This window comes from Lepidochelys kempii, chromosome 3 (assembly GCF_965140265.1).
Source record: "Lepidochelys kempii isolate rLepKem1 chromosome 3, rLepKem1.hap2, whole genome shotgun sequence".
Lineage (NCBI taxonomy): Eukaryota > Metazoa > Chordata > Testudines > Cheloniidae > Lepidochelys > Lepidochelys kempii.
Window position 1 is genome coordinate 120,971,629 of NC_133258.1, and position 25,327 is coordinate 120,996,955.

General features: G+C 42.1%; 1 protein-coding gene across 1 annotated transcript in view; it reads left to right on the forward strand.

Moving 5' to 3' along the window:
- IGF2R (insulin like growth factor 2 receptor) overlaps positions 1–25,327 on the forward strand; it is an 89,803-nt gene that overhangs the window by 4,525 nt on the left and 59,951 nt on the right. The window contains exons 2-6 of the mRNA XM_073337840.1: positions 11,551–11,684; positions 16,572–16,696; positions 18,918–19,016; positions 19,593–19,719; positions 22,181–22,301. Of these exons, the coding sequence (XP_073193941.1) occupies positions 11,551–11,684; positions 16,572–16,696; positions 18,918–19,016; positions 19,593–19,719; positions 22,181–22,301 (606 nt within the window). The remainder of the gene's footprint in view (positions 1–11,550; positions 11,685–16,571; positions 16,697–18,917; positions 19,017–19,592; positions 19,720–22,180; positions 22,302–25,327) is intronic.

The window sequence follows — 25,327 nt, forward strand, 5'->3', positions numbered from 1 at the left end:
TAACAGCCTTTAAAGGGTCTGGGGCTCTGCTGCTCCAGCCACTCTCCTGCCTCCCCCCAGTGGGACTTTTGGTCACTTTTCATTTTTCAGATAACTTCTTTCAATTTTTAAAAGGTCAAAGTGAGGCCGTGAGGATGTTTAGTCTGTGGAAGAGAATAATGAGGGGGGATTTGATAGCTGCTTTCAACTTCCTGAAAGGGGGTTCCAAAGAGGATGGCTCTAGACCGTTCTCAGTGGTAGCAGATGGCAGAAGAAGGAGTGATGGTCCCAAGTTGCAGTGGGGGAGATTTAGGTTGGATATTAGGAAAAACTTTTTCACTAGGAGGGTGGTGAAACACTGGAATGCATTACCTAGGGAGGTGGTGGAATCTCCTTCCTTAGAAGTTTTTAAGGTCAGGCTTGACAAAGCCCTGGCTGGGATGATTTAATTGGGGATGGGTCCTGCTTTTGAGCAGGGGGTTGGACTAGATGACCTCCTAAGGTCCCTTCCAACCCTGATATTCTATGATTCTAAGTCAATAACCACCACTAGGAACAAGGCCACCACTGGGCTCTGTTCTCCTATAAGAAAGGAGTCCTGGGCCCCAGCCCTGCTCCTCCAGGCTACTCTGCCATCTGCTGGTGAGGAAGCCACATTTCAGCTCTTACTTTTTAGTCTTGTCTAAGTAAGTACTTGTCTCTTCCTCACTCTTCTCCACCTCCCTCCCAAATCAGGTAACGGCAACAGGGGTGTCATGACAACAGACAGATTATTTAAAGGAAACTGATGTATGATGCCACTGACACTTCCACTTACTGGGCTCAGCCCTTATTGTTGTCATTTATTACTATTTCCATTGCTGTTATGCCATAATGCTTCCAGAGCACCCACCACTATTCCAAGAACACATTGCTCCAGCTCTGCCCATTTTCAGGACTCAGCCAGGTTAGAGTTCCAAAAGATATTCAACGAACCTGCCTTTCCCATGACATCTGGGAAATCAGACTACCATTCCTCCACTTGGCACATCCCATGGCAACATCTACTACTTCTCCTATCCCAGTTTGAATTGGGAGGAGCTGTCCAAGGAAACAGAAGCAGAAATAAGAAATCAAATTCTAGACATCTGACCCCTAAATACTGCACAGGTCTATTACTGAGGCATGGGTCAGAAACAGACAACACAAAGTAGCATGAATTAAAATTGATGCTAACTATATATGACCTCATCAGTGATGCATTACATGAGAGAGCCTGAAGCATCGAGAGTGGCTGGATGACACTGCAAGCCATGTGGTAGGTCACCTTGTCTTCCCCAGGATACTTAGTATACCACAGACCTAGGCAGGTGGCACAGCTTTCATCTTCTCTGCAAACATCAGATGTAAGAGAGGTACCTCTGATAAGACAACTTTATTTGAATTCATTCATATGACAGTAGAAACCAGAACCAAAGCTATGTAAATTTTATGCTAATTTACCAACCGCCACAGACAAAGATTTGTAAAGGTGCTCCCTGACACCTTGTTGGCGGTGGTGAGATACCCCAGAATTGTCACACAGGGAAACTTCAGTACTTGTTGACAAGATTTAAAAACCTCAAAACAATCTCCTCACTTGCCTCCCTAGGACTTTCATAGGTCATCTTTGGTCCAACTCACACAGCCGGACATACATTGAACCTGATCTTTGGCCAAGATATCAAGTATGAGGATGTTATGACCTAGCCACAGTCTTGGGTGGGTAATCACCTCATTAAGACAGTGGTCAGAAACCTTCCAGCACTCAGGCAACAAGGAAAAAACAACAATCCAGCTTCCCCTATGAAGACTCATGGACTCCAATGAATTACAAAGCCTGCTAAAGGACATCAGCACCCCACCTGGAGGATGAGGAGTGGAGGACCTGGTGGATCACTATCATTCTACAGTGGCCTCAGCCATTGACATGCTCTTCCCTTCCTTGCCTAGTACAATACTAAAGCTACAAACATAACTTATACATTTCTTGACTGCTAACTGATTCCATGATAAGGACCTGGGTAGAACAGGTCTCTCAGTCAGTTTAACTTTTGGCCTGTCTGTTTTGCTGGAACAGTGGAACCATGTCTCCTTCTCACTGGTCCTATCACACCCTGCTCAGTGTTCAAAGCTGGACAAACCAGAAGGAAAATTTTCAAGGTAGAGAAGTGGTGTATAGGACAGCCTGCTTCCAAGTCTTCACAGGCACCACAAACACACAGTGTGAGGTTCTATGCAGTTCAGCTGTAGTGGTCTGAGTTGCTTGTTCCTAGTGCTTTGTTGGTTAGTTGGCTTGTGGAATGTAGGAGTAAAAGGAAGTTTCTTATAGAGAGAGTCTTCCATTCTAAATCATGTTCTCTGGCTTTGTAAAACTAATTTCATAGCTTCCACCAGCTGTTTTTTCTTCACATGTTTAGCCATAACTGTGCTAGGTAAAAATCTTGCTTTCAGGCAGTGTCCCTTTAAGCCAGTCAACTTAAATCTGCCTGATTTGTTTTTTAACTGGTAAGTCTTGTGACAGTTAAGGCTACTATAATGCAAAATAAGTAGAGGGGGAAAAAGTCTCTCAGTTTATCTTCAGTTTATCTTGTCTGCACTCTGGACACAGTTCAAATTCTTCCCCAGTTTGTTTGCATCTCACAGCAACAGAGGAGAGACAAATCCTTTTTAAGGAAAATTTATTTGTGAAGCCACAAAAAAAGATGGACAGATTTAGTATTGAAAACAATACTTTTGCAGACATGACTTAGAAGTATAGAAACATCATTTTGAAATTCTACAACAAACACTGTCTGGGCAATCTTAAAGGAAAACTCTCTCTTCTCTTTCCCCTCTCCTTCTCTCCCCCCCCCCCCCCCCCAAAACCACTTCTTCCTGGAGTTTTTTAACTTTGCTTCTGCACTACTGTATGTCCTAGCCCCTTTCCAACTTCATATTTCCCCTCTGCCTTCCTCCTTTCTGATGGACCTTGCCTAGACAAAACGAGTGTGGCTTGATGAAGAGAAAGTGTGGTGGTTTTTTTTTTTTTCTGCAGCCGTAGGATGAGTCCATGTAGTTTTTCATATGCTAGCTCAACCAGTATTGTGGTAACATGCAGAGCAGTGTTACTGAGCTCCTGCTCTTGTGTATATTTAAAATAAACCTCAGGCAAAGATTCAGTAAGATAGAGCAAAAGTTATAAACCTATTGCAGTGTCACTAGTTTAAGGGGAAAAAAATAGTAGAATGTTAATAGAATGCTGCATGTTTCAAATACTTGTAGTTTTGTTTTAAAGTTAGGAAATTCAAAATTGCTGCAGCTTAAATCCAACAACCTTAACTCTCTCCTCATAATCTCATCCCCCATGCTCTTCCAGGCATAACTATATACTATTATTCTTTCAGCCTCTTAATCACTGTACACTGTACCATAATTGACATAAGAATGCATGTCAGGTCCACTCCCAACACGTGTGCTGCTGACAGAACCAGAGAACAGCCTCCAGTTCACCCTCTTTTTGAGGAGTTTCACGCTGGGAATGGGGAAACCTGATGATCTGTTCCTGGCTCTGTCACAGCCGCACTGTGTGACCTTGGGCAAATTCAGATAAATTAGCTGGCTTCTAAAGCATGCTGAAATATTTAAGTAGGAGGTGCCACATGAATGCAAGATATCATTCTACATATGCAAACCAAACCGATCCAAATCCCATCTTGCTTTCTTAATAACATGCTTCCTTCACATCTGATCCTTTTTTATGGTTGCTTTAACCCTTTTCTGTTTGCAGTGATTGAGCTCCATTCAGCTGCAGGCACTTTAAAATTGGTTTATCCTTGTAATTGGCTTGCATGTGTTCTGCTCCGTAAGCCAGTGGATGTATCATAAGACTTATGTAGCCCGCAAGTGAAATGTCAAAGCATAGGGATGAGGGTTAAGATTTCCTGGCCAAATCAGTAAGTTATATAGGTTTGACATATGACATAGCTACAGGATTTGTCATAAGGACATACTTCCTTACCATCAATGTTTGTTGAACAAAGTAACAGGCATACAAGAGCAGAGGGTAAGATTGATTGGGCAAGATCCCCTGGGAGAATAACATGAGAGGGAAAGGAGTCCAGGAGAGCTGGCTGTATTTTAAAGAAGCCTTATTGAGGTTACAGGGACAAACCATCCCGATGTGTAGAAAGAATAGTAAATATGGCAGGTGACCAGCTTGGCTTAACAGTGAAATCCTTGCTGATCTTAATCACAAAAAAGAGGCTTACAAGAAGTGGAAGATTGGACAAATGACCAGGGATGAGTATATAAATATTGCTCGGGCATGTAGGAATGAAATCAGGAAGGCTAAATCACCTGGAGTTGCAGCTAGTGAGGGATGTTAAGAGTAACAAGAAGGGTTTCTTCAGGTATGTTGGCAATAAGAAGAAAGGCAAGGAAAGCGTGGGCCCCTTACTGACTGAGGGAGGCAACCTAGTGACAGAGGATGTGGAAAAAGCTAATGTACTCAATGCTTTCTTTGCCTCTGTCTTCACAAACAAGGTCAGCTCCCAGCCTACTGCACGGAGCAGCACAGCATGGGGAGGAGGTGGCCAGACCTCTGTGAAGGAAGAAGTGGTTCGGGACTATTTAGAAAAACTGGACGTGCACAAGTCCATGGGGCCGGATGCGTTGCATCCGAGAGCGCCAAAGGAATTGGCGGATGTGATTGCAGAGCCATTGGCCATTATCTTTGAAAATGATGGCGATCGGGGGAAGTCCTGGAAGATTGGAAAAAGGCTAATTTAGTGCCAATCTTTAAAAAAGGGAAGAAGGAGGATCCTGGGAACTACAGGCCAGTCAGCCTCACCTCAGTCCCCGGAAAAATCGTGGAGCATGTCCTCAAGGAATCAATTCTGAAGCACTTAGTGGAGAGGAAAGTGATCAGAAACAGTCAGCATGGATTCACCAAGGGCAAGTCATGCCTGACTAATCTAATTGCCTCCTGTGATGAGATAACTGGTTCTGTGGATGAAGGGAAAGCAGTGGACATGTTATTCCTCGACTTTAGCAAAGCTTTTAATACTGTCTCCCACAGTATTCTTGCCAGCAAGTTAAAGTATGGATTGAATGAATGGACTATAAGGTGGATAGAAAGCTGGCTAGATTGTCGGGCTCAACGGGGAATGATCAACGGCTTGATGTCTAGTTGGCAACCGGTATCAAGCAGAGTCCCTCAAGGGTCGGTCCTGGGGCCAGTTTTGTTCAACATCTTTATTAATGATTTGGATGATGGGATTAATTGCACCCTCAGCAGGTTCACAGATGACACTAAGATGGGGGAGAGGTAGATACGCTGGAGGGTAGGGATAAGGTCAAGAGTGACCTAGAGAAATTGGAGGATTGGGCCAAAAGAAATATGATGAGGTTCAACAAGGACAAGTGCAGAGTCCTGCACTTAGGACGGAAGAATCCAATGCACCGCTACAGACTAGGGACTGAATGGCTAGGCAGCAGTTCTGCAGAGAAGGACCTAAGGGTGACAGTGGACGAGAAGCTGGATATGAGTCAACAGTGTGCGTTGCCAAGAAGGCCAATGGCATTTTGGGATGTATAAGTAGGGGCATTGCCAGCAGATCGAGGGACGTAATCGTTCCCCTTTATTCGACATTGGTGAGGCCTCATCTGGAGTACTGTGCCCAGTTTTGGGCCCCACACTACAAGAAGGATGTGGATAAATTGGAGAGAGTCCAGCGAAGGGCAACAAAAATGATTAGGGGTCTGGAACACATGACTTATGAGGAGAGGCTGAGGGAACTGGGATTGTTTAGTCTGCAGAAGAGAAGAATGAGGGGGGATTTGATAGCTGCTTTTAACTACCTGAAAGGTGGATCCAAAGAGGATGGATCTAGACTATTCTCAGTGATAGCAGGTGACAAGACAAGGAGTAATGGTCTCAAGTTGCAGTGGGGGAGATTTAGGTTGGATATTAGGAAAAACTTTTTCACTAGGAGGGTGGTGAAACACTGGAATGCGTTGCCTAGGGAGGTGGTGGAATCCCCTTCCTTTAAGGTCAGGCTTGACAAAGCCCTGGCTGGGATGAGTTTTTTCAATTTAAAGATCACTTTTTAAAAAAAACCCTGATTCTTGTAAAACATGTTTTAACTGAATGGGTTCTTCAGAAACCATGAAAACAAATGACAGGTTTCAGAGTAACAGCCATGTTAGTCTGTATTCGCAAAAGGAAAAGGAGTACTTGTGGCACCTTAGAGGCTAACCAATTTATTTGAGCATGAAGTGAGCTGTAGCTCACGAAAGCTTATGCTCAAATAAATTGGTTACTCTCTAAGGTGCCACAAGTACTCCTTTCCTTTCATGAAAACAAAAGTTCAGTCCTATGACCTTTGCTGTTGACTATATAGACACCTGTGGATTAACTTTAACATTCTTTTTAAAGCTTACTGATGTGGAACTCTTGCAGAATTTTGAGCACATAGGGAAAGGAGCCTCATGACCACTTCAAAAAGGAGAGGCTGGTGTGGTTTGGTAGCTCGCAAAGCAATGAATACCACTTGTGATGGGCCTTTACGATTACATGGGAGTAGATGTGTGTCAGACTTTCCAGTAGTCGTCTGTTACCATTGAGCTGTAGAGAACCAGTAGGTCATGTTATTCAAAGCAAATTCACACAGAATATTAACCAACCAGGTTTCTTCTGCTTTGCTAGAACTGGTGACTGGTATTTTCAGGCTTTATTATTAGGTGGCTTACAGCCTAAACTTGAGACTGCACTGACTTTCACCTTCTTGTAACCCCACTGGCCCACGCGTTGACATGGCAGTGTCTATCCGAGGGGTTAGGTTGGTATAACTACATTGCTCAGGGTTGTGGGTTTTTCACATCCCTGAGTGGCATAGATAAAGGGATATAAATTTGTAGTGTAGACCTGACCTATAAAAAGTGCACTGTCTTCCTACTTCACTCAGGATTAGTGATTTTCTGTCAATGCATGTTACTTGCTGTATGAAAATCTTGAAACATGGAATGATTTTAATAGACTGATAAGTTAAGTCTTGGCTTAGGATGTCAGTTTCAAATGTAACTTGAAATTGGGTGTGCATGGGTTTTTTTAAAAATCTGTATAAAATCTACCTTAGAAATCTGAGTTAAATAACCTTTTTAGAAAAAAATCATTGATTTTTATCCACACTAGGTGAGACTGACACAATTTTGTAAAAGCATTTTTGATTTCAATGAAACTGCATTTTTGATGGAAAACTATTCTGTTTTTCCAACCAGCTGTAGTCTTTTCTTTTCCTGCCCCCATGTTACCTGAGGGTTAAGTCAATTTCTTCAGGGTGTGTTGTGTGTGTGTGTGTGTGTTTTTGTTTTTTGTTTTTTGTTTTTTTTAACTACCACTTCACTTTTTTACTTAGTTTTGCTCTGGCGTTGTCTAACTCCTTTCCCTTCCTCCATTTCTTGTAATTTTTACATTATAACTTCTGTTCTTTGCTGTTTGGAGCTCTTTCTCTACCTCAGTGATACCTAATTTGTGAAATGTACCTGCACATATGGGGCTAAAGATTAGGTTGGTTACAGGAAAGGGGAAATGCCTATTGAGTAGACATTGAATTCCTTTTACCCATCTTCCATTGGTTTGCTAATGATACCAACTTTTCTTACCTGGTATTGAGTAGTAACTAAGAGGTGATCCACTGTAAGGTTTGGAGGAAAGAAAACAGGTCATGTTTGGAAAGTTGTCTAGCACAGAATCCTTTTTGAATTTGCAGATAGTTCTGATGCCTCTACACCAACTTATAACCTTTTTCCCAAGCAGCAGCAGGGTGAAATTAAGAAAACTGGTCAACTTCCCTTGCTGCTGTGCAGACCCTTTGGGCAACGGTGAAATCGACACACTGCTTACCAAGTTTCTTTGTGTTGCTGTCTCTCCATAAAGCGAGAACTCTGGGCCTGTCTACATAGCGAGTTAGTACACTGCAAGGTAGATGTAAATCTACAATGCTTCTCAATGCCATGTCCAAACAGGCTGCGTGGATCCTCCTGTGGTGCACTGAAAATTCTCTACTAAACTTTGACCTGCTGTTTTTAAAAAAACAAACAAAAACAAGTAATGCAACCAGGCACTGGAGATCTTCATAGACAAAGATAACTCAAAAACCAGCCTGAGAGTGGGACAGAGTAGCTCCTCTTTTCCTTTCTTCCTGGTCCTAGTAGTCAGCCTTCAGTGTGGAACAAGAGAGCATCTTTGTGTTCTAGCTGTTTGGGGAATGATGGCTTCAAATGATCAAAACTCCTGCCAGCTAGAGATTGGTACAGAAGATGAGGCCCTGAAGCAGAGTCCATGGATTGCACCCTGATAAAATCCCAGTAGCTGGACCAGGTTGCTGGGCTTCTTGTGGCATTGACCCTGAATTTCATTGGTAGAGCTGGCAGCTGTCTGATAAATGTCTCAAACCACACTGGAATTGTAAAACTGTAGAAACCGGAAAGGGGATAGGTGTGGGGAAGAGCTAATAGGTCATACAAGTGGTCTAATACCACTGTGATCATGCATTAGAAATATCTGTGACAGATCAATCTTTGAGTGCTGGACATTCTTCTGAATGTTTGTTCTAGTGCTTTGTCCAGTCTAAATTTAAAAGCTCCAAATAAAGATGGTGCCTCCATTTTTCCTGGGAGATGGTGCCACAAACTAACATCTCTGGGGAATTTTTTTCTCATTCTGCTTACGTTGTCACAGAATCCTAGAATATCAGGGTTGGAAGGGACCTCAGGAGGTCATCTAGTCCAATCTCCTGCTCAAAGCAGGACCAACACCAACTAAATCATCCCAGCCAGGACTTTGTCAAGCCGGGCCTTAAAAAACCTCTAAGGATGGAGATTCTATCACCTCCCTAGGTAACCCATTCCAGTGCTTCACCACCCTCCTAGTGAAATAGTGTTTCCTAATATCACTTAGACCACCACACTGCAACTTGAGGCCATTGCTTCTTGTTCTGTCATCTGCCACCACTGAGAACAGCCAAGCTCCATGCTCTTTGGCACCCCCGTTCAGGTAGTTGAAGGCTGCTATCAAATCCCCCCTCACTCATCTCTTCTGCAGACTAAATAATCCCTGTTCCCTCGGCCTCTCCTCATAAATCATGTGCCCTAGCCCCCTAATAATTTTTGTTGCCTTCCACTGGACTCTCTTCAATTTGCCCACATCCCTTCTATAGTGTGGGGGACCAAAACTGGATGCAATACTCCAGGTGTGGCCTCAGCAGTGCCAAATAGAGGGGAATAATCACTTCTCTCAATCTGCTGGCAGTGCTCCTACTAATACAGCCCAATATGCTGTTGGCCTTCTTGGCAACAAGGGCACACTGACTCATATCCAGCTTCTTGTCCACTGTAATCCCTAGGTCCTCTTCTGCAGAACTGCTGCTTAGCCAGTTGGTCCCTAGCCTGTAGCTGTGCATGGGATTCTTCCATCGTAAGTGCAGGACTGTGCACTTGTCCTTGTTGAACCTCATCATATTTCTTTTGGCCCAATCCTCCAGTTTGTCTAGGTCACTCTGGACCTTATCCCTATCCTTCAGCAAATCTACCTCTCCCCCATCTTAGTGTCATCTGTGAACTTGCTGAGGGTGCAATTAATCCCATCATCCAGATCATTAATAAAGATGTTGAACAAAACTGGCCCCAGGACCGACCCTTGAGGCACTCTGCTTGATACCGGTTGCCAACTAGACATCAAGCTGTTGATCATTCCCCGTTGAGCCCGACAATCTAGCCAACTTTCTATCCATCTTATAGTCCATTCAATCCATAGTTTAACTTGTTGGCAAGAATACTGTGGGAGACAGCATTAAAAGCTTTGCTAAAGTCAAGATATATCACATCCACAGCTTTCCCCATATTCACAGATCCAGTTATCTCATCATAGAAGGCAATCAGGTTGGTCAGGCATGACTTGCTGTTGGTGAATCCATGTTGACAGTTCCTGATAACCTTCCTCTCCTCCAGGTTCTTCAGAATTGATTCCTTGAGGACCTGCTTCATGATTTTGCTGGGGACTGAAGTGAAGCTGACCAGTCTGTAGTTTCTCGGGTTCTCTTTCTTTCCTTTTTTAAAATATGGGCACTATATTTGCCTTTTTCCAATTGTCCGGGACCTCCCTCGATCGCCATGAATTTTCAAAGATAATGGCCAGTGGCTCTGCAATTACATCAGCCAACTCCCTCAACACCCTTGGATGCATTAGATCTGGACCCATGGACTTGTGCATGTTCAGCTTTTCTAAATAGTCCTTAAACTGTTCTTTCACCACTGAGGGCTGCTCACCACCTCCCCATATTGTGTTGCCCAGTGCAGCAGTCTGGGAGCTGACCTTGTCTGTGAAGACTGAGGCAAAAAAAGCATTGACTACTTCAGCTTTTTCCACATCTGTCACTATGTTGCCTTCCTCGTTTAGTAAAGGTCCCACACTTTTCCTGACCACCTTCTTGTTGCTAACATACCTGTAGAAACCCTTCTTGTTGTTCTTCACATCCCTTACTAGCTGCAACTCCAGTTTTGCCTTGGCCTTCCTGATTATGCCCTTGCATGCTCTAGCAATATTTTTATACTCCTCCCTAGTTATTTGTCCAAATTTCCACTTCTTATAAGCTTCCTTTTTTGAGTTTAAGCTCACCGAAGAGTTCACTGTTAAGCGAAGCTGGTCGCCTGCTATATTTACTATTCTTTCTGCACATCAGGATGGTTTGTTCCTGCACCCTCAATAAGGCTTCTTTGAAATACAGCCAGCTCTCCTGGACTCCTTGCCCCCTCATATTAGTCTCTCTGGGGATCCTACCCATTAGTTCCCTAATGGAGTTTAAGTCTGCTTTTCTGGAGTTCAGGGTCTGTATTTTGCTACTTTCCTTTCTTCCTCTTGTGAGGATCCTGAACTCAACCACGTCATGGTCACTGCTGCCTAGGTTGCCACCCACTTCCTCTACCAGTTGTCTACTTAATTTTACTTCATGTTTTCATAGTGTCACTCCATTGTACTTGCAGTGAATGGAGAGCAATTTAGCTATTTACATACTTTAAAAATGAGTGTGAAACTTTGTGCCTCCTTCAGTTGTTCTTTTGGTCTAGACATACATATTAGTACTCAGTCTTTCCTTCAGAAGCATCTCTCTCAAGCCCCTGTAATTTTTCTGGCTCACATCTGAATTCTCTGTCAACACCTCCATAGTATTGAGTGGCCAGATTTTTAAAGGATTATTCACAAGAGCTCTGTAGAGGTGGGTATCTATTATCACAAGGACAGCTGCTGAGTTGGAAGCATTTTCAGTCAGTGGTAAAGTGGCTAAATTTCTTCCTGTGTATGGTGTTTTTGTTTTTTCCCTGGGACCATACACAAGTAACATGAAGGAATTCTTATACTACATCATATACAAACTTCAGAATTGGGATTCCAGTGTTATGGAGATTGTGGCATTCTTTGGTTAGATCTGATATTTCATGGATGGGTTTTTGGGTTTGAGTAAATGGTTGCAAATATGTATTAACTGACAGGCTATTTTCTTGTTTTTCTTTCAGTTATACATGGGAAGCAATTGATATAGATAAACATGTGCGTTATAAAATAAATCCCTGTGGTGGCATTGAAGACTGTAGTGGATCAAGTGCAGTCTGTGCATATGACCTGAATAAAAAGGTCTATCTGTCAGTAGGTAAGTTAATGTTTTGTTTCTTATGATGTCAACATTCCAAAATATAGAGAACTTCTGGCATGTTTACTGTAGCTTCTCTCCAGGTTTTCTAATGTATGTAAGCCATAACAATATTTCTTAAATTACAGAATAAAATTTTAATCTAAGATTTCTACCACTGCATACTAAATCCTTTTTCTTATGCTGGTTAACTTTTACCCAGTTTACAAGAGTTTATAGCAGCTATTCATAGCTTCCAAGGTCAGAAAGGATCAGTCATCATCTAGTCTGACTTCCTGTATGATACAGGTCCTAGAACTTTTCTAAAATTCTTTTTGAACTAGAGCATATCTAATAATTTTTTAAAATAAAATTCTCCTCTAAACAGGAAGAGCAACAGTATGTATTTCACTGTAATTCTATTAGTATATCTACTTCTAGCACAATGTACACTGCATACGTGCGTGTTGGTTGAAGTATGGTTTTTATGTAGATAACCAATGCTTGGATTAGATCTATCAACAATACCTCACTGGAGAAATGTCCCTCATTATAGACCCATAGTTACCCATGTCCCATGCAAACATGGTGTCTCCTCACTACTTCTGTTGCTGAAAATTATTTACTGTGAAGAAGTAATCCCACAGAATTTTAAGCTTCTTGGATGAGTATTTTTGTGACCCTCCTCTTATTTGGTTATTTGTTTCACATTGGGTAGTGAAGGTGACTCTGGAGATCACGTGATTCGATTATTTTTCACTTACGTTTGTCATCACTGTGCATTTGATTTGATCTTGGGGAAACTGACAAATCTGTTTGGTTCAGTGCGTTTGTCCCTTTTAAAAATTGTTGAGGGTGACCAGAAGGCTGGATGGATGGTGGTTTTGATTCCACATGGCTAATACTCTTATTCCTCTTTCACTGTGTGGCTTAAGATAGTTGTCAAAGGCATGCAATAAAAGACTGAGGATGTGCAATGTGGTTGAGTAAAGGAACTTGAACTTTTGAATTTCCTGACAACTTGTGACTTTTTAAGTGTGTTAACTTGTTAACTTGACACTTTTTCTTTTTTTAACAAATCATATTAGAGGCAAAATGAGATGGTGCCAATAAGTGTTTAGAAACAAAATACAGATTTTGTTTCATTGGTTGTCTGAACCCCACTCCTAGGTGGGTTAAACAGGGCTTAAGTAAAAGTTTGATTCACCAAGGTGCTTAAGCCATGTGCCCAACTTTAAGTAGCAGAAAGTTTAAGGGTTGTGTGGCAGCTCCTGTCCCACAGGGCTGGTTGGGCTCCCTGCTCCAGGCCCTGTAACTTCTGGGGTCCCAGCACCACTCAGGTTTGGCCCAGCTGTCTTGATGACGGGAGTCTGGGTAGGTCGAATTTGAGTGAATGGCACTGCAACCTCATGAGCCAGGTCACAATTCCACTCCCACAATTTTGATCCAGTCAGGGGATGGGGCCAAACCTGACAGATGCTGCAATCCCAGAGGTTGCAATGTCCCGAGCAGAGAGCCAAGCCCAGCGAGACCCACAAAAGAGGAGCTGCCACTGTGAGGTGAGTGCCTGGCAGGATCCGACCAAAACAACCTCAGGGCAGGGCTGTAACCAGGGCAGGGCGAGCAGGGTAGCTGCCCAGGGTGCAAAGTTGTGAGGGTGGCTTGGGGTGGCAGGGCTCAAGGGAGGGAGTGCCACCTCCACCTCCTGATTCACCTCAGCAGGCTATCCAGCCTGTCTGAGCTGGGGGAGTGCAACCAAAAAACCAGGGGGAGGCCCGTGACCCCATGAAAGCTTCTTACTGCATGTGTGAGTAGGCTTTTTTCAAGCACTGAATAAAAATGTGGTTTTATTATGAAGAAAATCAAGCATTCTCAACACAGCTTGACCAAGTTTTCAAGTGCTCTCCAGCACATCTGTAACATTGCAGAGTTGTGTAGAAATTGCACATCTTAAACAGAACTTGTATGTTGTCTTGACGAAAAGGGTGTTGCCATGCCTGCCTCATTGTGTAGCACATACTGACTCATCCAGAGCTGGCATTCTTTGTGAGAATTCAGACTGTATATGCAATATGTCAGCTGAGGAAACTACAGCAGTAGTAATAGAAATGGTTGTAAAAGTAGAGTTACTTCTAAACTGGAGTGACACTTATACCATGCATCCCCTGTGTATCCTGTCATTTTATTTTTGTTTGCTTTCCTCTCATGCCAATGTTAATTGTGCATTGTAACCTTGCCTTCAGTGGGTTACAGATAATTAATTGAATGCTCCTGTACATTGCTCCTCACCACAGCATGTGGGTTCTCTGAATAGCTGTTAGGGTGTTAATGTCCTAAAATGTGTCCCTGTAGCTAAATTAGCATAAACTTTTAGCTCCTCTTTTAATAGAGGCCCTAGAGTAGAGTGAATGTAATGTGTTAGTGGGTAAGTTTCCATTGTGATTCACACCCATTTCGTTTCCATCTGTAAGGTTTGTAACCAACGTAGGTTTCCTCTTCATAGTTGTCAGTAGGCTGTACAGCTCACCATGATAGAGCTTGCTGATCTCTGCATCACAAATTCCACCCATCCCAGCTTATCTGCAGGCCTGGACAAAAGGGCAGAGTTTCAGCTAGCCTGGTGGTAATGCCTTCCTGCTGGCACTAGGATTTCTGGGGGGGGGGTGGGAGAGTGGGGGAGAGCATTGGCAGTGGGCACGGTCTCAAATTCTGATGCCTGGTGTTCCTGCAGTGTCGGTGTTCCCTTTATCAATGTTAACCCTCTCTTCTCTTTCCCCATCTTGTCCAAGTCTTCTGCAAATATTCAGAAGGTTCCTTTTGCTCCCAAAACACATTCCTTTTTGGGTGTCCTCACTTAGCTCTGTTGCTTGCTAACAAATAGGTCTGGAGTAGGGGAAGTGTGTTATGGGAAACCTAGCTAACTTGAACCACAACCAAGTAGCCTGTTTTAAAGGTGTCAGACTACATCTATATGAGATGGAAAATCATTGACTGGCATGCATTCAAACATGACTTGTTTTCCTAGTTGCTCCAGGGCCTGGAAGCAAAGGGAAGTAAAAAGGGAGGAGTAAGTATCATGCTGGCATTTAAAGAGCACTTGCTCCAGTGTGATAAAATTGTGCCAGGCAGGCTGTGTTTCCTAGCTGTACAAAATTAGTGTGTGGAGGGGAGCAGGAGGATATGCAGTCAGTGTAGTAATGTGGATTTTAGTGTAACATTTTATTTTCTTAAAATTAATAGAAATATTAAAATAGGTCTACAGGGGAACATTCGTGTGGACTGAAAATGGGCACCAAGATAATTGGGGAGTAATGATAAACAACTGTGTAGACAGCTAGTGAAGAGGTGTCTAGTGGGCTGTGGTGTGGAGCTGTGTTGGGTCAGGTCTTAATATCATCATTAATCTGGAAGAGGGGAGCGAACAGCATAGTGAATAAATGTTTCATACTGGGCTGAGTTGCAAACAGTACTTTGGTTGGAGAAATAATACAAAAACACTTAGATTAGAAACATCGACAGAAAATAACAAAATGAGATGCAGCTTGAGGGAGGAAAATTCATCTTAATAGACTCTGTGAGGAAAATAATCCAAGATGCCCACACTCAGTAAATAGGAGGAACTCTGGAGGCTGTAAGACAGAAAGACCTTGAGGTGGACAACCAGTTAGCTAGGATTGCAGTGTGACATGTATGCATTGGCCCTTTTTGCAGCCACTGGGGAGCGGCCTTTCTGTGTGGGTGTGGTGCATCACGTTCAGTTCTGAGCATGGCATTGCCATGCTCCCATACTTTGGAGGGCGGTTTAAGGACTGCAAACATGGTCATGGGGCGCAGAGATTGATATGGGGAATGAGCCAAGCTCTCTCAAAAGCAGCTGCTTAGGGGGAGGAGAAATGTAAATCTTAAAATATTTGAGAGGTGCAAACCTCAAAGGAGGAGAGGAATTATTTATTATGGTACGGAAACATAACTTGAGGTGTTAAGGTAAAAATAAGAGGGTGAGTTTAGACTTAATATCAGGAAGTAGCTCCTGATAGCGAGAGAGAAGACTCTGGAATAGTCTCCCAAGAGGTATGATGGAAGCTGTCACATGAGGTGCTTTAAAAGTAGCATCTTAAGCAAGGCTGCATGGATAGATTGATTCTCTTTTCCGCCTCCCCTTATGGCCTGTCCCCATGCACATTCATTGTAGGCACTTGAGCCCAGATCTTCAAAGGTATTCAAGTGCCTGACTCCCAAATACCTGTGAGGATCTGGGCCTTGGCTGGTAGTGGGGTGTTAAGTTATACTGATGTAGTGCCTAGAGGTCTCAGGTAGGCCAGGGCTCCCTTGTGCTATACACTCCTACATACAGAGTAAATAAGTCTCTTCACCAAAGAGCCTACGGTCTAAAACGCAAACAAGGGGATGGTGACAGAGAGAAGGGAGGATGGGTAACAAAGAAGATGGTTGAGCACTGACTAGCTGTAAGTACAGTTCTTAGCCAAAAGGTTGTAGCTATATAACAAAAGAACGCTCTTAATCAAAACGTGTACTGCCTTTAAACAGACTGAATACACCGCAGCAATATTGCGTTAATAAATACTACTCACAATTGCTACAGCTGGAAAAACAAGAGGATGAATTTTAATTTGAAAAGCATGAGGGTAAAACTTTCAGAAATGCCTAAGTCACTCTTGAAAAAAGATTTAAGTTTTGTAAGTCACTTAAGCACTTCTGAAAATTTTTACCCTGGGTCTGTCTTAATGACTTAATTTATTATTCTTTGTTTTAAAGTTGCCTTTAAATGGATTTGTATGTTGTCTTGTGTAGTACTTAAGCTTAACAACAACATAGGATATTCTTGATGTACCAAGTAGTGTTTTTTATAAAGTACTGTATTATTGCAGCTTTTATCTCTTCATTTAGGTGACTCCTCTTTGAAAAGAAGTTCTCAATCACTTCTTGAGTTCAACACGACAACGCCCTGTTTGCAGCAAGGCGCTCAACATGTTGTTCAAAGCAACATTAACTTCCTTTGTGGGAAGACTCTGGTGAGTCTGTCATTTGTTTCCTTATGTCCTTTGTGCAAGTAACTTCAGGTCACTGGAAGAGCTCGGTGTAAACTCAAAAGCTTGTGTCGCTCATCACAGAAGTTGGTCCAGTAAAAGATATTACCTCACCCACCTAGTCTCTTTAACTCCCATTTAGTCAGCATAGCTTGTGGTTTTTCTAAACTTCCTTTCTTTTTGGAAAAATCTGAAATGATACCTCAGTTTGTGATGCTACAGTTGTGATTACACCAGTTCTTGGAAACTCCCATGACAGCCCATGCTCTCCAAGAATGTGTATTGATCTCAGATTGTGGCACAGGCAAGCCATGCATGATGATATTAAACGAACAGCTATCTTGATTCATTGTGTTTTGCTAGGTCTAGTCAATGACTCTTTTCTGGTTCTTTAATGCTTTCAAATGGATTTCAGTATAGTATTTTCACAAACTATGTAATAGAATAAATTAAAGTCAGCAGCGTACAGAGCACCTGAAAGCTCTTATTTAAGTGTCCGCTTGAGTAAACTGCGGACTTAAAATAGATGAAATAGAACAGTATCAAAGAATATGACCAAATTCCATTCTTACAAGCTAATATATGGCTCTCGAACCAGTGTTTAGGTTTGTAAAGTCCTTTTATTTTAATGTAGTGTCTTCTGATAATTGCTGGAAATCAGAAATAAATATTGCATTGGTCAGAAAACAAACTCAGACCTCTGACTAATCCCTCTTTGGGACAGCTTCATGCAAGTTTTTAAAACTTTAGTACAGATGTAAAATTCTAGTTTAAAAGGTTTTATTTTCTGATACTTGATGTCTCCAGACTCACACCTCCCAAACTCTTACTAGCTGAAGCGATCAGAGCTTGGAGTCACTTATACTAGGACCCAAACACTTCAAGAAGTGATGCTGTTGGCAATGATAACTTTATTACACACCTTTTTGGAAAGCAGGGTAACTTAGAGCGTTATGTGAAGTGTCAGTACATCAAAGTTTTTTTAAAAAGTTTCACACTCCACATGTGACAAATTGAAGAGAGAGGGTGGAGGCGGAAGCTCAGAGATCCTTTTGCCCTTTCTACATTAGTTTTCCAGTGACAAGAAAATTGTCTCTTATTGGTAAACTGTAAGAGCCAGTGTGGCCAGGGTGTGACTTTGCTAGAGCTAGTTAAAGATTTCACATGATTAGGACACCGCAAACTCTTTATCTTTAACAAAATGATCTCCTGTTGATATTGGCTGGCACAACTTTTTTTAAAAATAGCTTCTTGACAAGGATGTGTGTATGTACTAGTGTGGTGGGGACTATGTACTAGTGTAGACAGGCCATAGAGATCTTTTACCACCTCCTTTCCATCCTTCATCTGGAAATGGAAAGCTTGCTCTGCCTGGGATATTCATAGGTAAATAAACTTAGTTTCCATGGCTGTCCAGCCCTGTCCATGTTAAGCACTCCTTAAAGTACTAGACTGACTTAACAATAAGCTATGGTTATTGCATTATTAAACTGATGGTGTGATTGGGCATGAAAAGCTTGAACCAGGCCTATCAAAACTAGTTTTTCCTTTCCAGAAGAGATCCCTTGCTGGTGTATGGTTCGAGAGAAGGTTAGTTTCTCTGGCCTTAATTGGTAATTGGTTGTGGGATAAATGGCAGGCAAAAAATACCTACCTATGGATGCTAAGGTAGGGAGACATGCATTGTCTTGCTAAAACATAAATCATGGCAAACAGAGACCTGCTTTTCACAATTGCTGAGCATCTGATGTCCCTACTGACTTCAGCTGAAGTTGTGGGCACTCAGCCTTTCTGAAAATAAAGTCCCTAATTTTGGCCTGTAAAATGTAGCGCAAATTGTACACCTTGGAAATGAGGGGTTACTTTTGAGGGCTCACGTACTCAGTGTGGTATACGTCATATATGAATGGACAGCTAGGACTTTCCTGTGTTTTTTGGCAGTATGCCTCTGCCTGTGCTTTCTAACAGCTTTCCTAAGTAATGACTAAACTTGCCATTAATTTACTGGGTCATGTCATCGTTTGAGTACTATCCATGCCATTCTTATTGTCAAGAAATAATTTAGATGATTTAAAAAAAAAAAAAAACCAACAAAAAACTTCTGTTTTGTTGGTACTGACTTCTTAACCTCTTTTTATTTTTGATTTCTTATTTTATAGTTATAAACTGAAAGCTAACTATTGATTTCATGATCTTTTTAAAATAGGGATCCCCAGAACTTGTTACTGCAACTGAGTGTGTGCATTATTTCGAATGGAGGACTTTTATTGCTTGCAAGAAAGACTCATTTAAAGCCAAGAAAGAGGTAATGTTCCTAGCTCATGCAATGCATAAGGTGACTTCACCAATTTTGCAGTCTTCAGTTAGAAGAATGGAATAGTCGGTCAAATAATACTTAGTTTTTTACAGCATACATTCAGTTAGAAATCCCATTGTTCAGTCTTAATATATAGCAACATTGGCACAAATAGCAATTAAAACTTCACAAAAGCTTTGTCAACTTTTTTGAAATGAAAATCCACCTTTTAAAAATTATGAATATCCTGTTAGAACAAATTCTTTAATAGCTTTAGTTAACAAAGATGAGAATTTTAAGGAACTCTCCAGTACTTGTGCCTGTGACTTTTGCTTTCTGCACGGTAAAATGAGAGAGAAGGGTTTTCACTTTTGCTTGTGCAATAGCCAACATTGTGAACATTTTGCCTTTAGTGGGGAGCCTGGTGTTTTTAATGGAATTATTTTGAGTTCTGGGCAAACCTTTCCACTGCTAGATTTTATAAAAATCAGTTTTCTTTGGAAAAAGTATTTCGTGTCCTATGATGTCTCTAACTAGTGTGGTATGGACTTTACGTGGAATTAACTAACATGTTTAACTTTCTAGGTACCATGCTACGTTTTTGATGATTTGAAGAAACATGACTTGAATCCACTGATCAAGACTTCAGGAGGCTACTTGGTGGATGACTCAGATGACGATTCCTTGTATATAAACGTCTGTAGAGACATAGGTCTGAACCTCTGTGTACAGTATATGTGTCTAAGTTGTATGAGTTATGGCAGTACTCACTAATGCCTCTTGTAAAGACTATCTGGTTTTATTTCCTGTTAAACCCCGCTTTTAGGAGTTTATAACTCTCTATTGTTTTAATCCATCTTTGATTTGAAATGTGGCTTTGAAGGCAGCTTCCCTAGAGCAGTCTTCCAGAACTGTTGAGCTATTTGAAGAACAGTGTCCTTTTGGATGGCAAAGGGGTTGTCTTAAAATAGTACAATCCAATCTGAGGCTTCTCTGCTGAGACTGGCAACAAAGGTAACAGTTATGGTTGCTCTCTTGTTGCTGTCATCTGTCCATTGGCTTCATGTTTCTTAGGCCAGAGCGATAGCTAGCGATAATAGCTCAATGTGGGCTCCAATTCAGCCAAGCACTTGCTTATGATTTAGTTGGGGATTGGCCCTGCTTTGAGCAGGGGGTTGGACTAGATGACCTCCTGAGGTCCCTTCCAATCCTGATAATCTATGATTCTACACTTAACTTTAAGCATGAGTAGTCCTATTGAAATAATGTGCCTAAAGCACGGGTGGGCAAACTACAGCCCATGGGCTGGATCTGGCCCCTCAAGGCTTTAGATCTGCGCACAGGATTGCCTTCCTTGTGGCACTGCGGGCTCTGCGCTGCTCCCAGAAGCGGCCGGCACCACGTCCCTGAGGGGGAAGCAGAGTGCTCCGCATGCTGACCTCACCTGCAGGGACCGTCCCCTGCAGCTCCCATTGGTCAGGAACAGGAAACCATGGCCAATGGGAGGTTCGGGGGAGGTACCCACAGGCAAGGGCAGCATGTTGAGGCATGGGAGGCACTGGTGTGCGCCGCTGCCACCCTGGAGCTGCTCCAGGTAAGTGGCGCCAGGCCGGAGCCCACGCCCCTCCTGCACCCCAGCCCCCTGCCCTGAGCCCCAGCTGCACCACGCACTCCCTCCCGCCCCCCCCCCAACCCTGTGCCCCAGCTCTACATTCATGGCCCTGTGTGCAATTTCCCCATGCAGATGTGGCCCTTGGGCCAAAAAGTTTGCCCACCCCGGCATAAAGTTTAAATATTTAAATGATTTGCTGGTTTGATACTTATTTTGTCCAATAGTGGGGAGAATGGAGACAATATAAACAGTTCTAACAGCAGAGAAATTTCTTCACAGGCTGAATTTCATACATATTAGATAACTTTAACAAATTTAGTTTTTCTACATTGCATTGCTTTTGCATTTTTAACCATGTATGTGAAACTGGTCTTTGTTTTGTTAGAAAGAAGCGTGTATGAACTTTGCCCACAGAACAAACTAAGTCTATGATTTTATTTCAAATCCTATTGGCCTGAAACTTAGTGTTGGAAGTTACATCTTTATTTAATATCAACAGGACGTCAAAACAAAATGGTCCGCAGGTTTCTATAAAATATTGCTGGCCAAAAATCTCAGGATTTGCATTTGTTTTAATATAGTGTTGCTTATCACCCTGGTATCTGAGTGGTTCTCCCTAGAACAATGTTTCTCAACGACCAGTCTGTGGACTGGCACTAGTCCCTAAGATTTCCCTGACACAGTTTAGGAGGGCAGCAATCTGGTCCCTGATACCAAAATGGTTGAGAAACACTGACCTAGAACATTCAGTTGAGATTAATGCCTGCAAATTGTCAAATTCCCCATTTCTTTTTATCCCTGATTTGTAAAGTGAATACCCATAACTGAGTATTGCACACATACTAGGAAGAGCCTTAAAAACCTAGAGTAACTCTTCTCCAAAATTCAATATAATTGGACATGTACAATAGATGTCTTCAAATCTTTGTAAACTTTGGGTTTTTTTAATGTAATGTTTGAGGGTTGTATTATTCCAGTTTGTTTCCATCAGTATGCGAAAATCTTCGTATGTATGGAAGTTTATATTAGTTGTAGCTATTACTATAGTAGTAGAATCACTTTAACATGGTAGTCTTGACTGGAACTACAGCTAGTATTCTAATCCCACTTGCTTGGAAGTAAACTGCAAAATAGACTAGGAGAACATACTGATTAAAATTCCATAATTGGACTTTCTCCACATCTAGAATACTGCTCAGTGGAAGGAAAAAGCTATTACAATGAGAATTTGAAGTTTCTAGCTTCTGAATGTGTTAGGTTTTTTTTGTTTGAAGTTAGATGACATCTTTTCAGCTAGAAGTAGTGGAAGTGTGCATTTTATCTCTTTCATGGCTTCAAATCCTCAGCAATCTTTTTTTCCCTAATTTTAGCTTGCCAAAAATAAAACCATTTGAGTTCAAACTATACTTTTGAAAACTTTAGTCCAAGGCTTTTAAACCCCCCCTCAAACTTATGAGCTGTAAAGGGGTTTAGAATGAACACTGCTTCAGTCTAATGTAACTAAATACTTAGCGCTGCAACAAAAACCTCATTTGAGTGATATCTGGTATCCTCCTAACAGGAAGCTCAAGCAGCGAAACCAGAAGTTGTCCTGTGGGTAGTGCTGCATGCTTGTTAAGTGGAGGCCATGCTTTTGATGTTGGCAGTCCTCAAGAACAGCTGAAACTGCGTGACAAAGACAGGTACTTTTGGTGGTACTTTTAAATGTCTGAAAATCTCGTGTATATATTTATAAGGGCTCCCTTTTGTGTTTATGGACAAAACACTGTTCGTTATTTGGCTGATATATATTCCTTAGCATTTCGTGCTAATATTGTATATATTTCAACATATTTAATTACCAAGAGAGAGATAAAATTGGAAGGTGGCATCTTTTTTGTAGACAGGCATGAGGAGACTAGGTTTTTAATGTATTATCATTGCCATAAAGTAAACTTCTAGTCTTTTTTTTTTTTTTAACCCCATGGGCATGCTTACATATAAAAAGTTCTGGAGGATGAGGCAACTACCTAGCTTTTCTTTAAAGAATAAGATGAAATTATTGGTGTCACTCTCTGGTGGCATGGGATGGTCATTGGACAGGATGCCCCAAACAAAGGACTGAGTTCTAATTCCAGCTGTTCCAGTGACCTGCTGCATGCCCCTGGGAAAATCATTTGGCCTCTGTCTCACTTTACTTTATCTCACACAGATGTTACAAGGATTAGAGTCGAATGCTGCCCTTATGCGTTTGCATTAGCTGCCTCTTGGCTTCTGGGTATAGTAGAAGGTGCTGGCTGTGACACTAAGTTGTCTAGTATCTGCCAGCCTGAGACCCCGTCTCTCCTTGTGTGACGCTGCCACAGCTGAATCAGAGGCTCTAAACTTCCTTGGTATTCAGTAGAGAGAGGTCCTAGGAGGATGTTCTCCAAGGGGGGCCTCTCAACTTTGGAATTAATTGGGTTGGTCTGAAATGGCCCAATTTTGGTGGGGAGGAGAGTCAGATGAGTGTATAGATTTTTATTTGGATGGGGTTGGTATTGGGTTTTCGTGGCAACACAATGGATGACGTTTCGTTTTTGAGCATTAGCTTCTTTTATGGCCCCTTTGAGCTTATTCTTCTCTTGTTGCCTGTGGGGAGCACTGCTTACCCATCCATTCTTACAACACTCACTCCTTGTTTGATACCCTGCCAAATGCATATTGCTAGTGGAACTGCAGAGCAAACCAGGTCACTGTGAAGCAGACCAGGGGCTGGGACTCCAATTATATGGAAGCCAGTTAAAATAAGTCAGGTAGTGAAACTGATGGGCTTTAATGACTAGCTTGAATAAAATCATTTTGGCTTTGCTGCACAGGATGACTATTCAAAATGTGGTTGCCAAAAATACTAACATGGGCCTCGTAGACTGAGAATTAAGAACATCTGCCTGTACTAGTTCTCCTGTTAACTGGAAAGTTCCTGACACAAGATTGATATACAGGAAATAAAACAGTATTCTCGTCTTTCTGATTTGTAAGCTTGTGCGTGTTACAAGTACAAATATATCCACATAGCTGAAAGAATATGGTGACCTACAAAAGGTGGCTTTGTTTTTTTTTTAAAACTGGGCTCGTGACCCTTTGTGCTTCGTGATGTATATGGAATGCCTAAAAGGTGGCTTTCCCTGCTTCTGTTGGAGGACTTGCTGAGTCTTTGGGATGTGTATTGGCACTGGCACCTTAAATCAAGGGCCTGGGAACAGGACTGCTGAATTTTTAGTGAAGCCTTCCTCCAAAAGATTCTGATTAACATCAATGACTTGTTTAAAGACACACAATACAGAGTCTTAAACTGACTAAAATCCATTCCCTTCATCTGCTCTAATATCCATTGCCTTCATCCATTCCCCTTCATTGTCCTAGCTCTTGTGATTTCACCATTTCCTGAGTTCTTAGTATACCTTAGGCTAGGGAGAATCTACATTTCTTATATAATATTTAACATAAACTACATTACAAAAATATTAAGGTTGCAGTGTCAGGAACTCAAAAGGTTGCCTGTGCAGCCTTAATTCAGTCTCCTTATGGATATGCCTTACCATACCATCTTTAATAACATGATCATGGCCTGTTGTTTTCCATAGGGCCCTTACCTCATTCAGTGTATAGGCTGGATCTGCTCAGGAAGTGAATCCGGGTTGTGCAATGAATGAAGCATCTGTAGGACCCCTGCTTCCTTTGTTGCAGACTATTGAAGGTGTGTAGTGAAATGAGGCAGGAGATTGCAAGAAGATGGTTAAAGCAGTGGAATACTTCCCTGGAAAACTGGATTCTGTTCCTGCCTCTGCCACAGAGTTCCTATGTGATGCTAAGCAAGTCACTTAAACCAGACTTTTTGCAGGTGGTCACTTATAGTGTGGTGCACATTTTCTGGGAGCCCAGCTGGAGACCTTGAAGTCTGATTTGCAGAAGACAGCTGCAGCTAAAGTCAGCTGGGCTATGCTTTGAGCACAGTACTATATAATGCTAAGTACTCTGAAAAATCAGGTCCTGGGTGCCCAGTTTGAGACTCCTAAAATTAGTGGACACTCTCTTTTTACCTTAATTTCTCGATGACTCAACTGTAAATTTGGGATAATAGTCCCTCACCTTACAGGGGCTTTTTGAAGATAAATTATTTGTGGAACAGTTTTTCTGTAGTGATGAGAAAAACCCATGAGAAAATGAATAATTTTGTATTCAGAGCATGATTTGAACACTGCAGTAAATAAGATAACCACATCAGACAAGGAAGAGGGAAAAAAGAGTAGCTCCTCAGTAAATGAGCACCCACCATTCATTCTGTGCACTGAATGAAGCAGGGGTTCTCTGGGGAAAAAATAGTATGTGAATGTGTGATTTTAAAGATGGTATCATCCATACACACAAGGGGACAGATGAATTAAGATTGTGCCAGCACTAGGGGGGGATGAGACCCACACTTTGGGTGGTTTTCTTGGAGGTTTACTGACAGCAGAAGAATGGTGAAACCAGGGAATGTTGGGTTCCATTCCAGCAGACTCAGGAGGGAAGTGAGCTCTAATGGGCACAGACCGCTTCTGTCCCTGTCCTGTCTTCCCCACCCCTGACTTCTCATCCCAGTCCTAGTGTCCCCGTCCAGATCCCAGCCTTCCTTACCCTCAACTCCTCGCCCAGTCTGCCTTCCCTCTCCACTACTTCCCAGTCTCCCTCCCTCCCTGGACTTTTT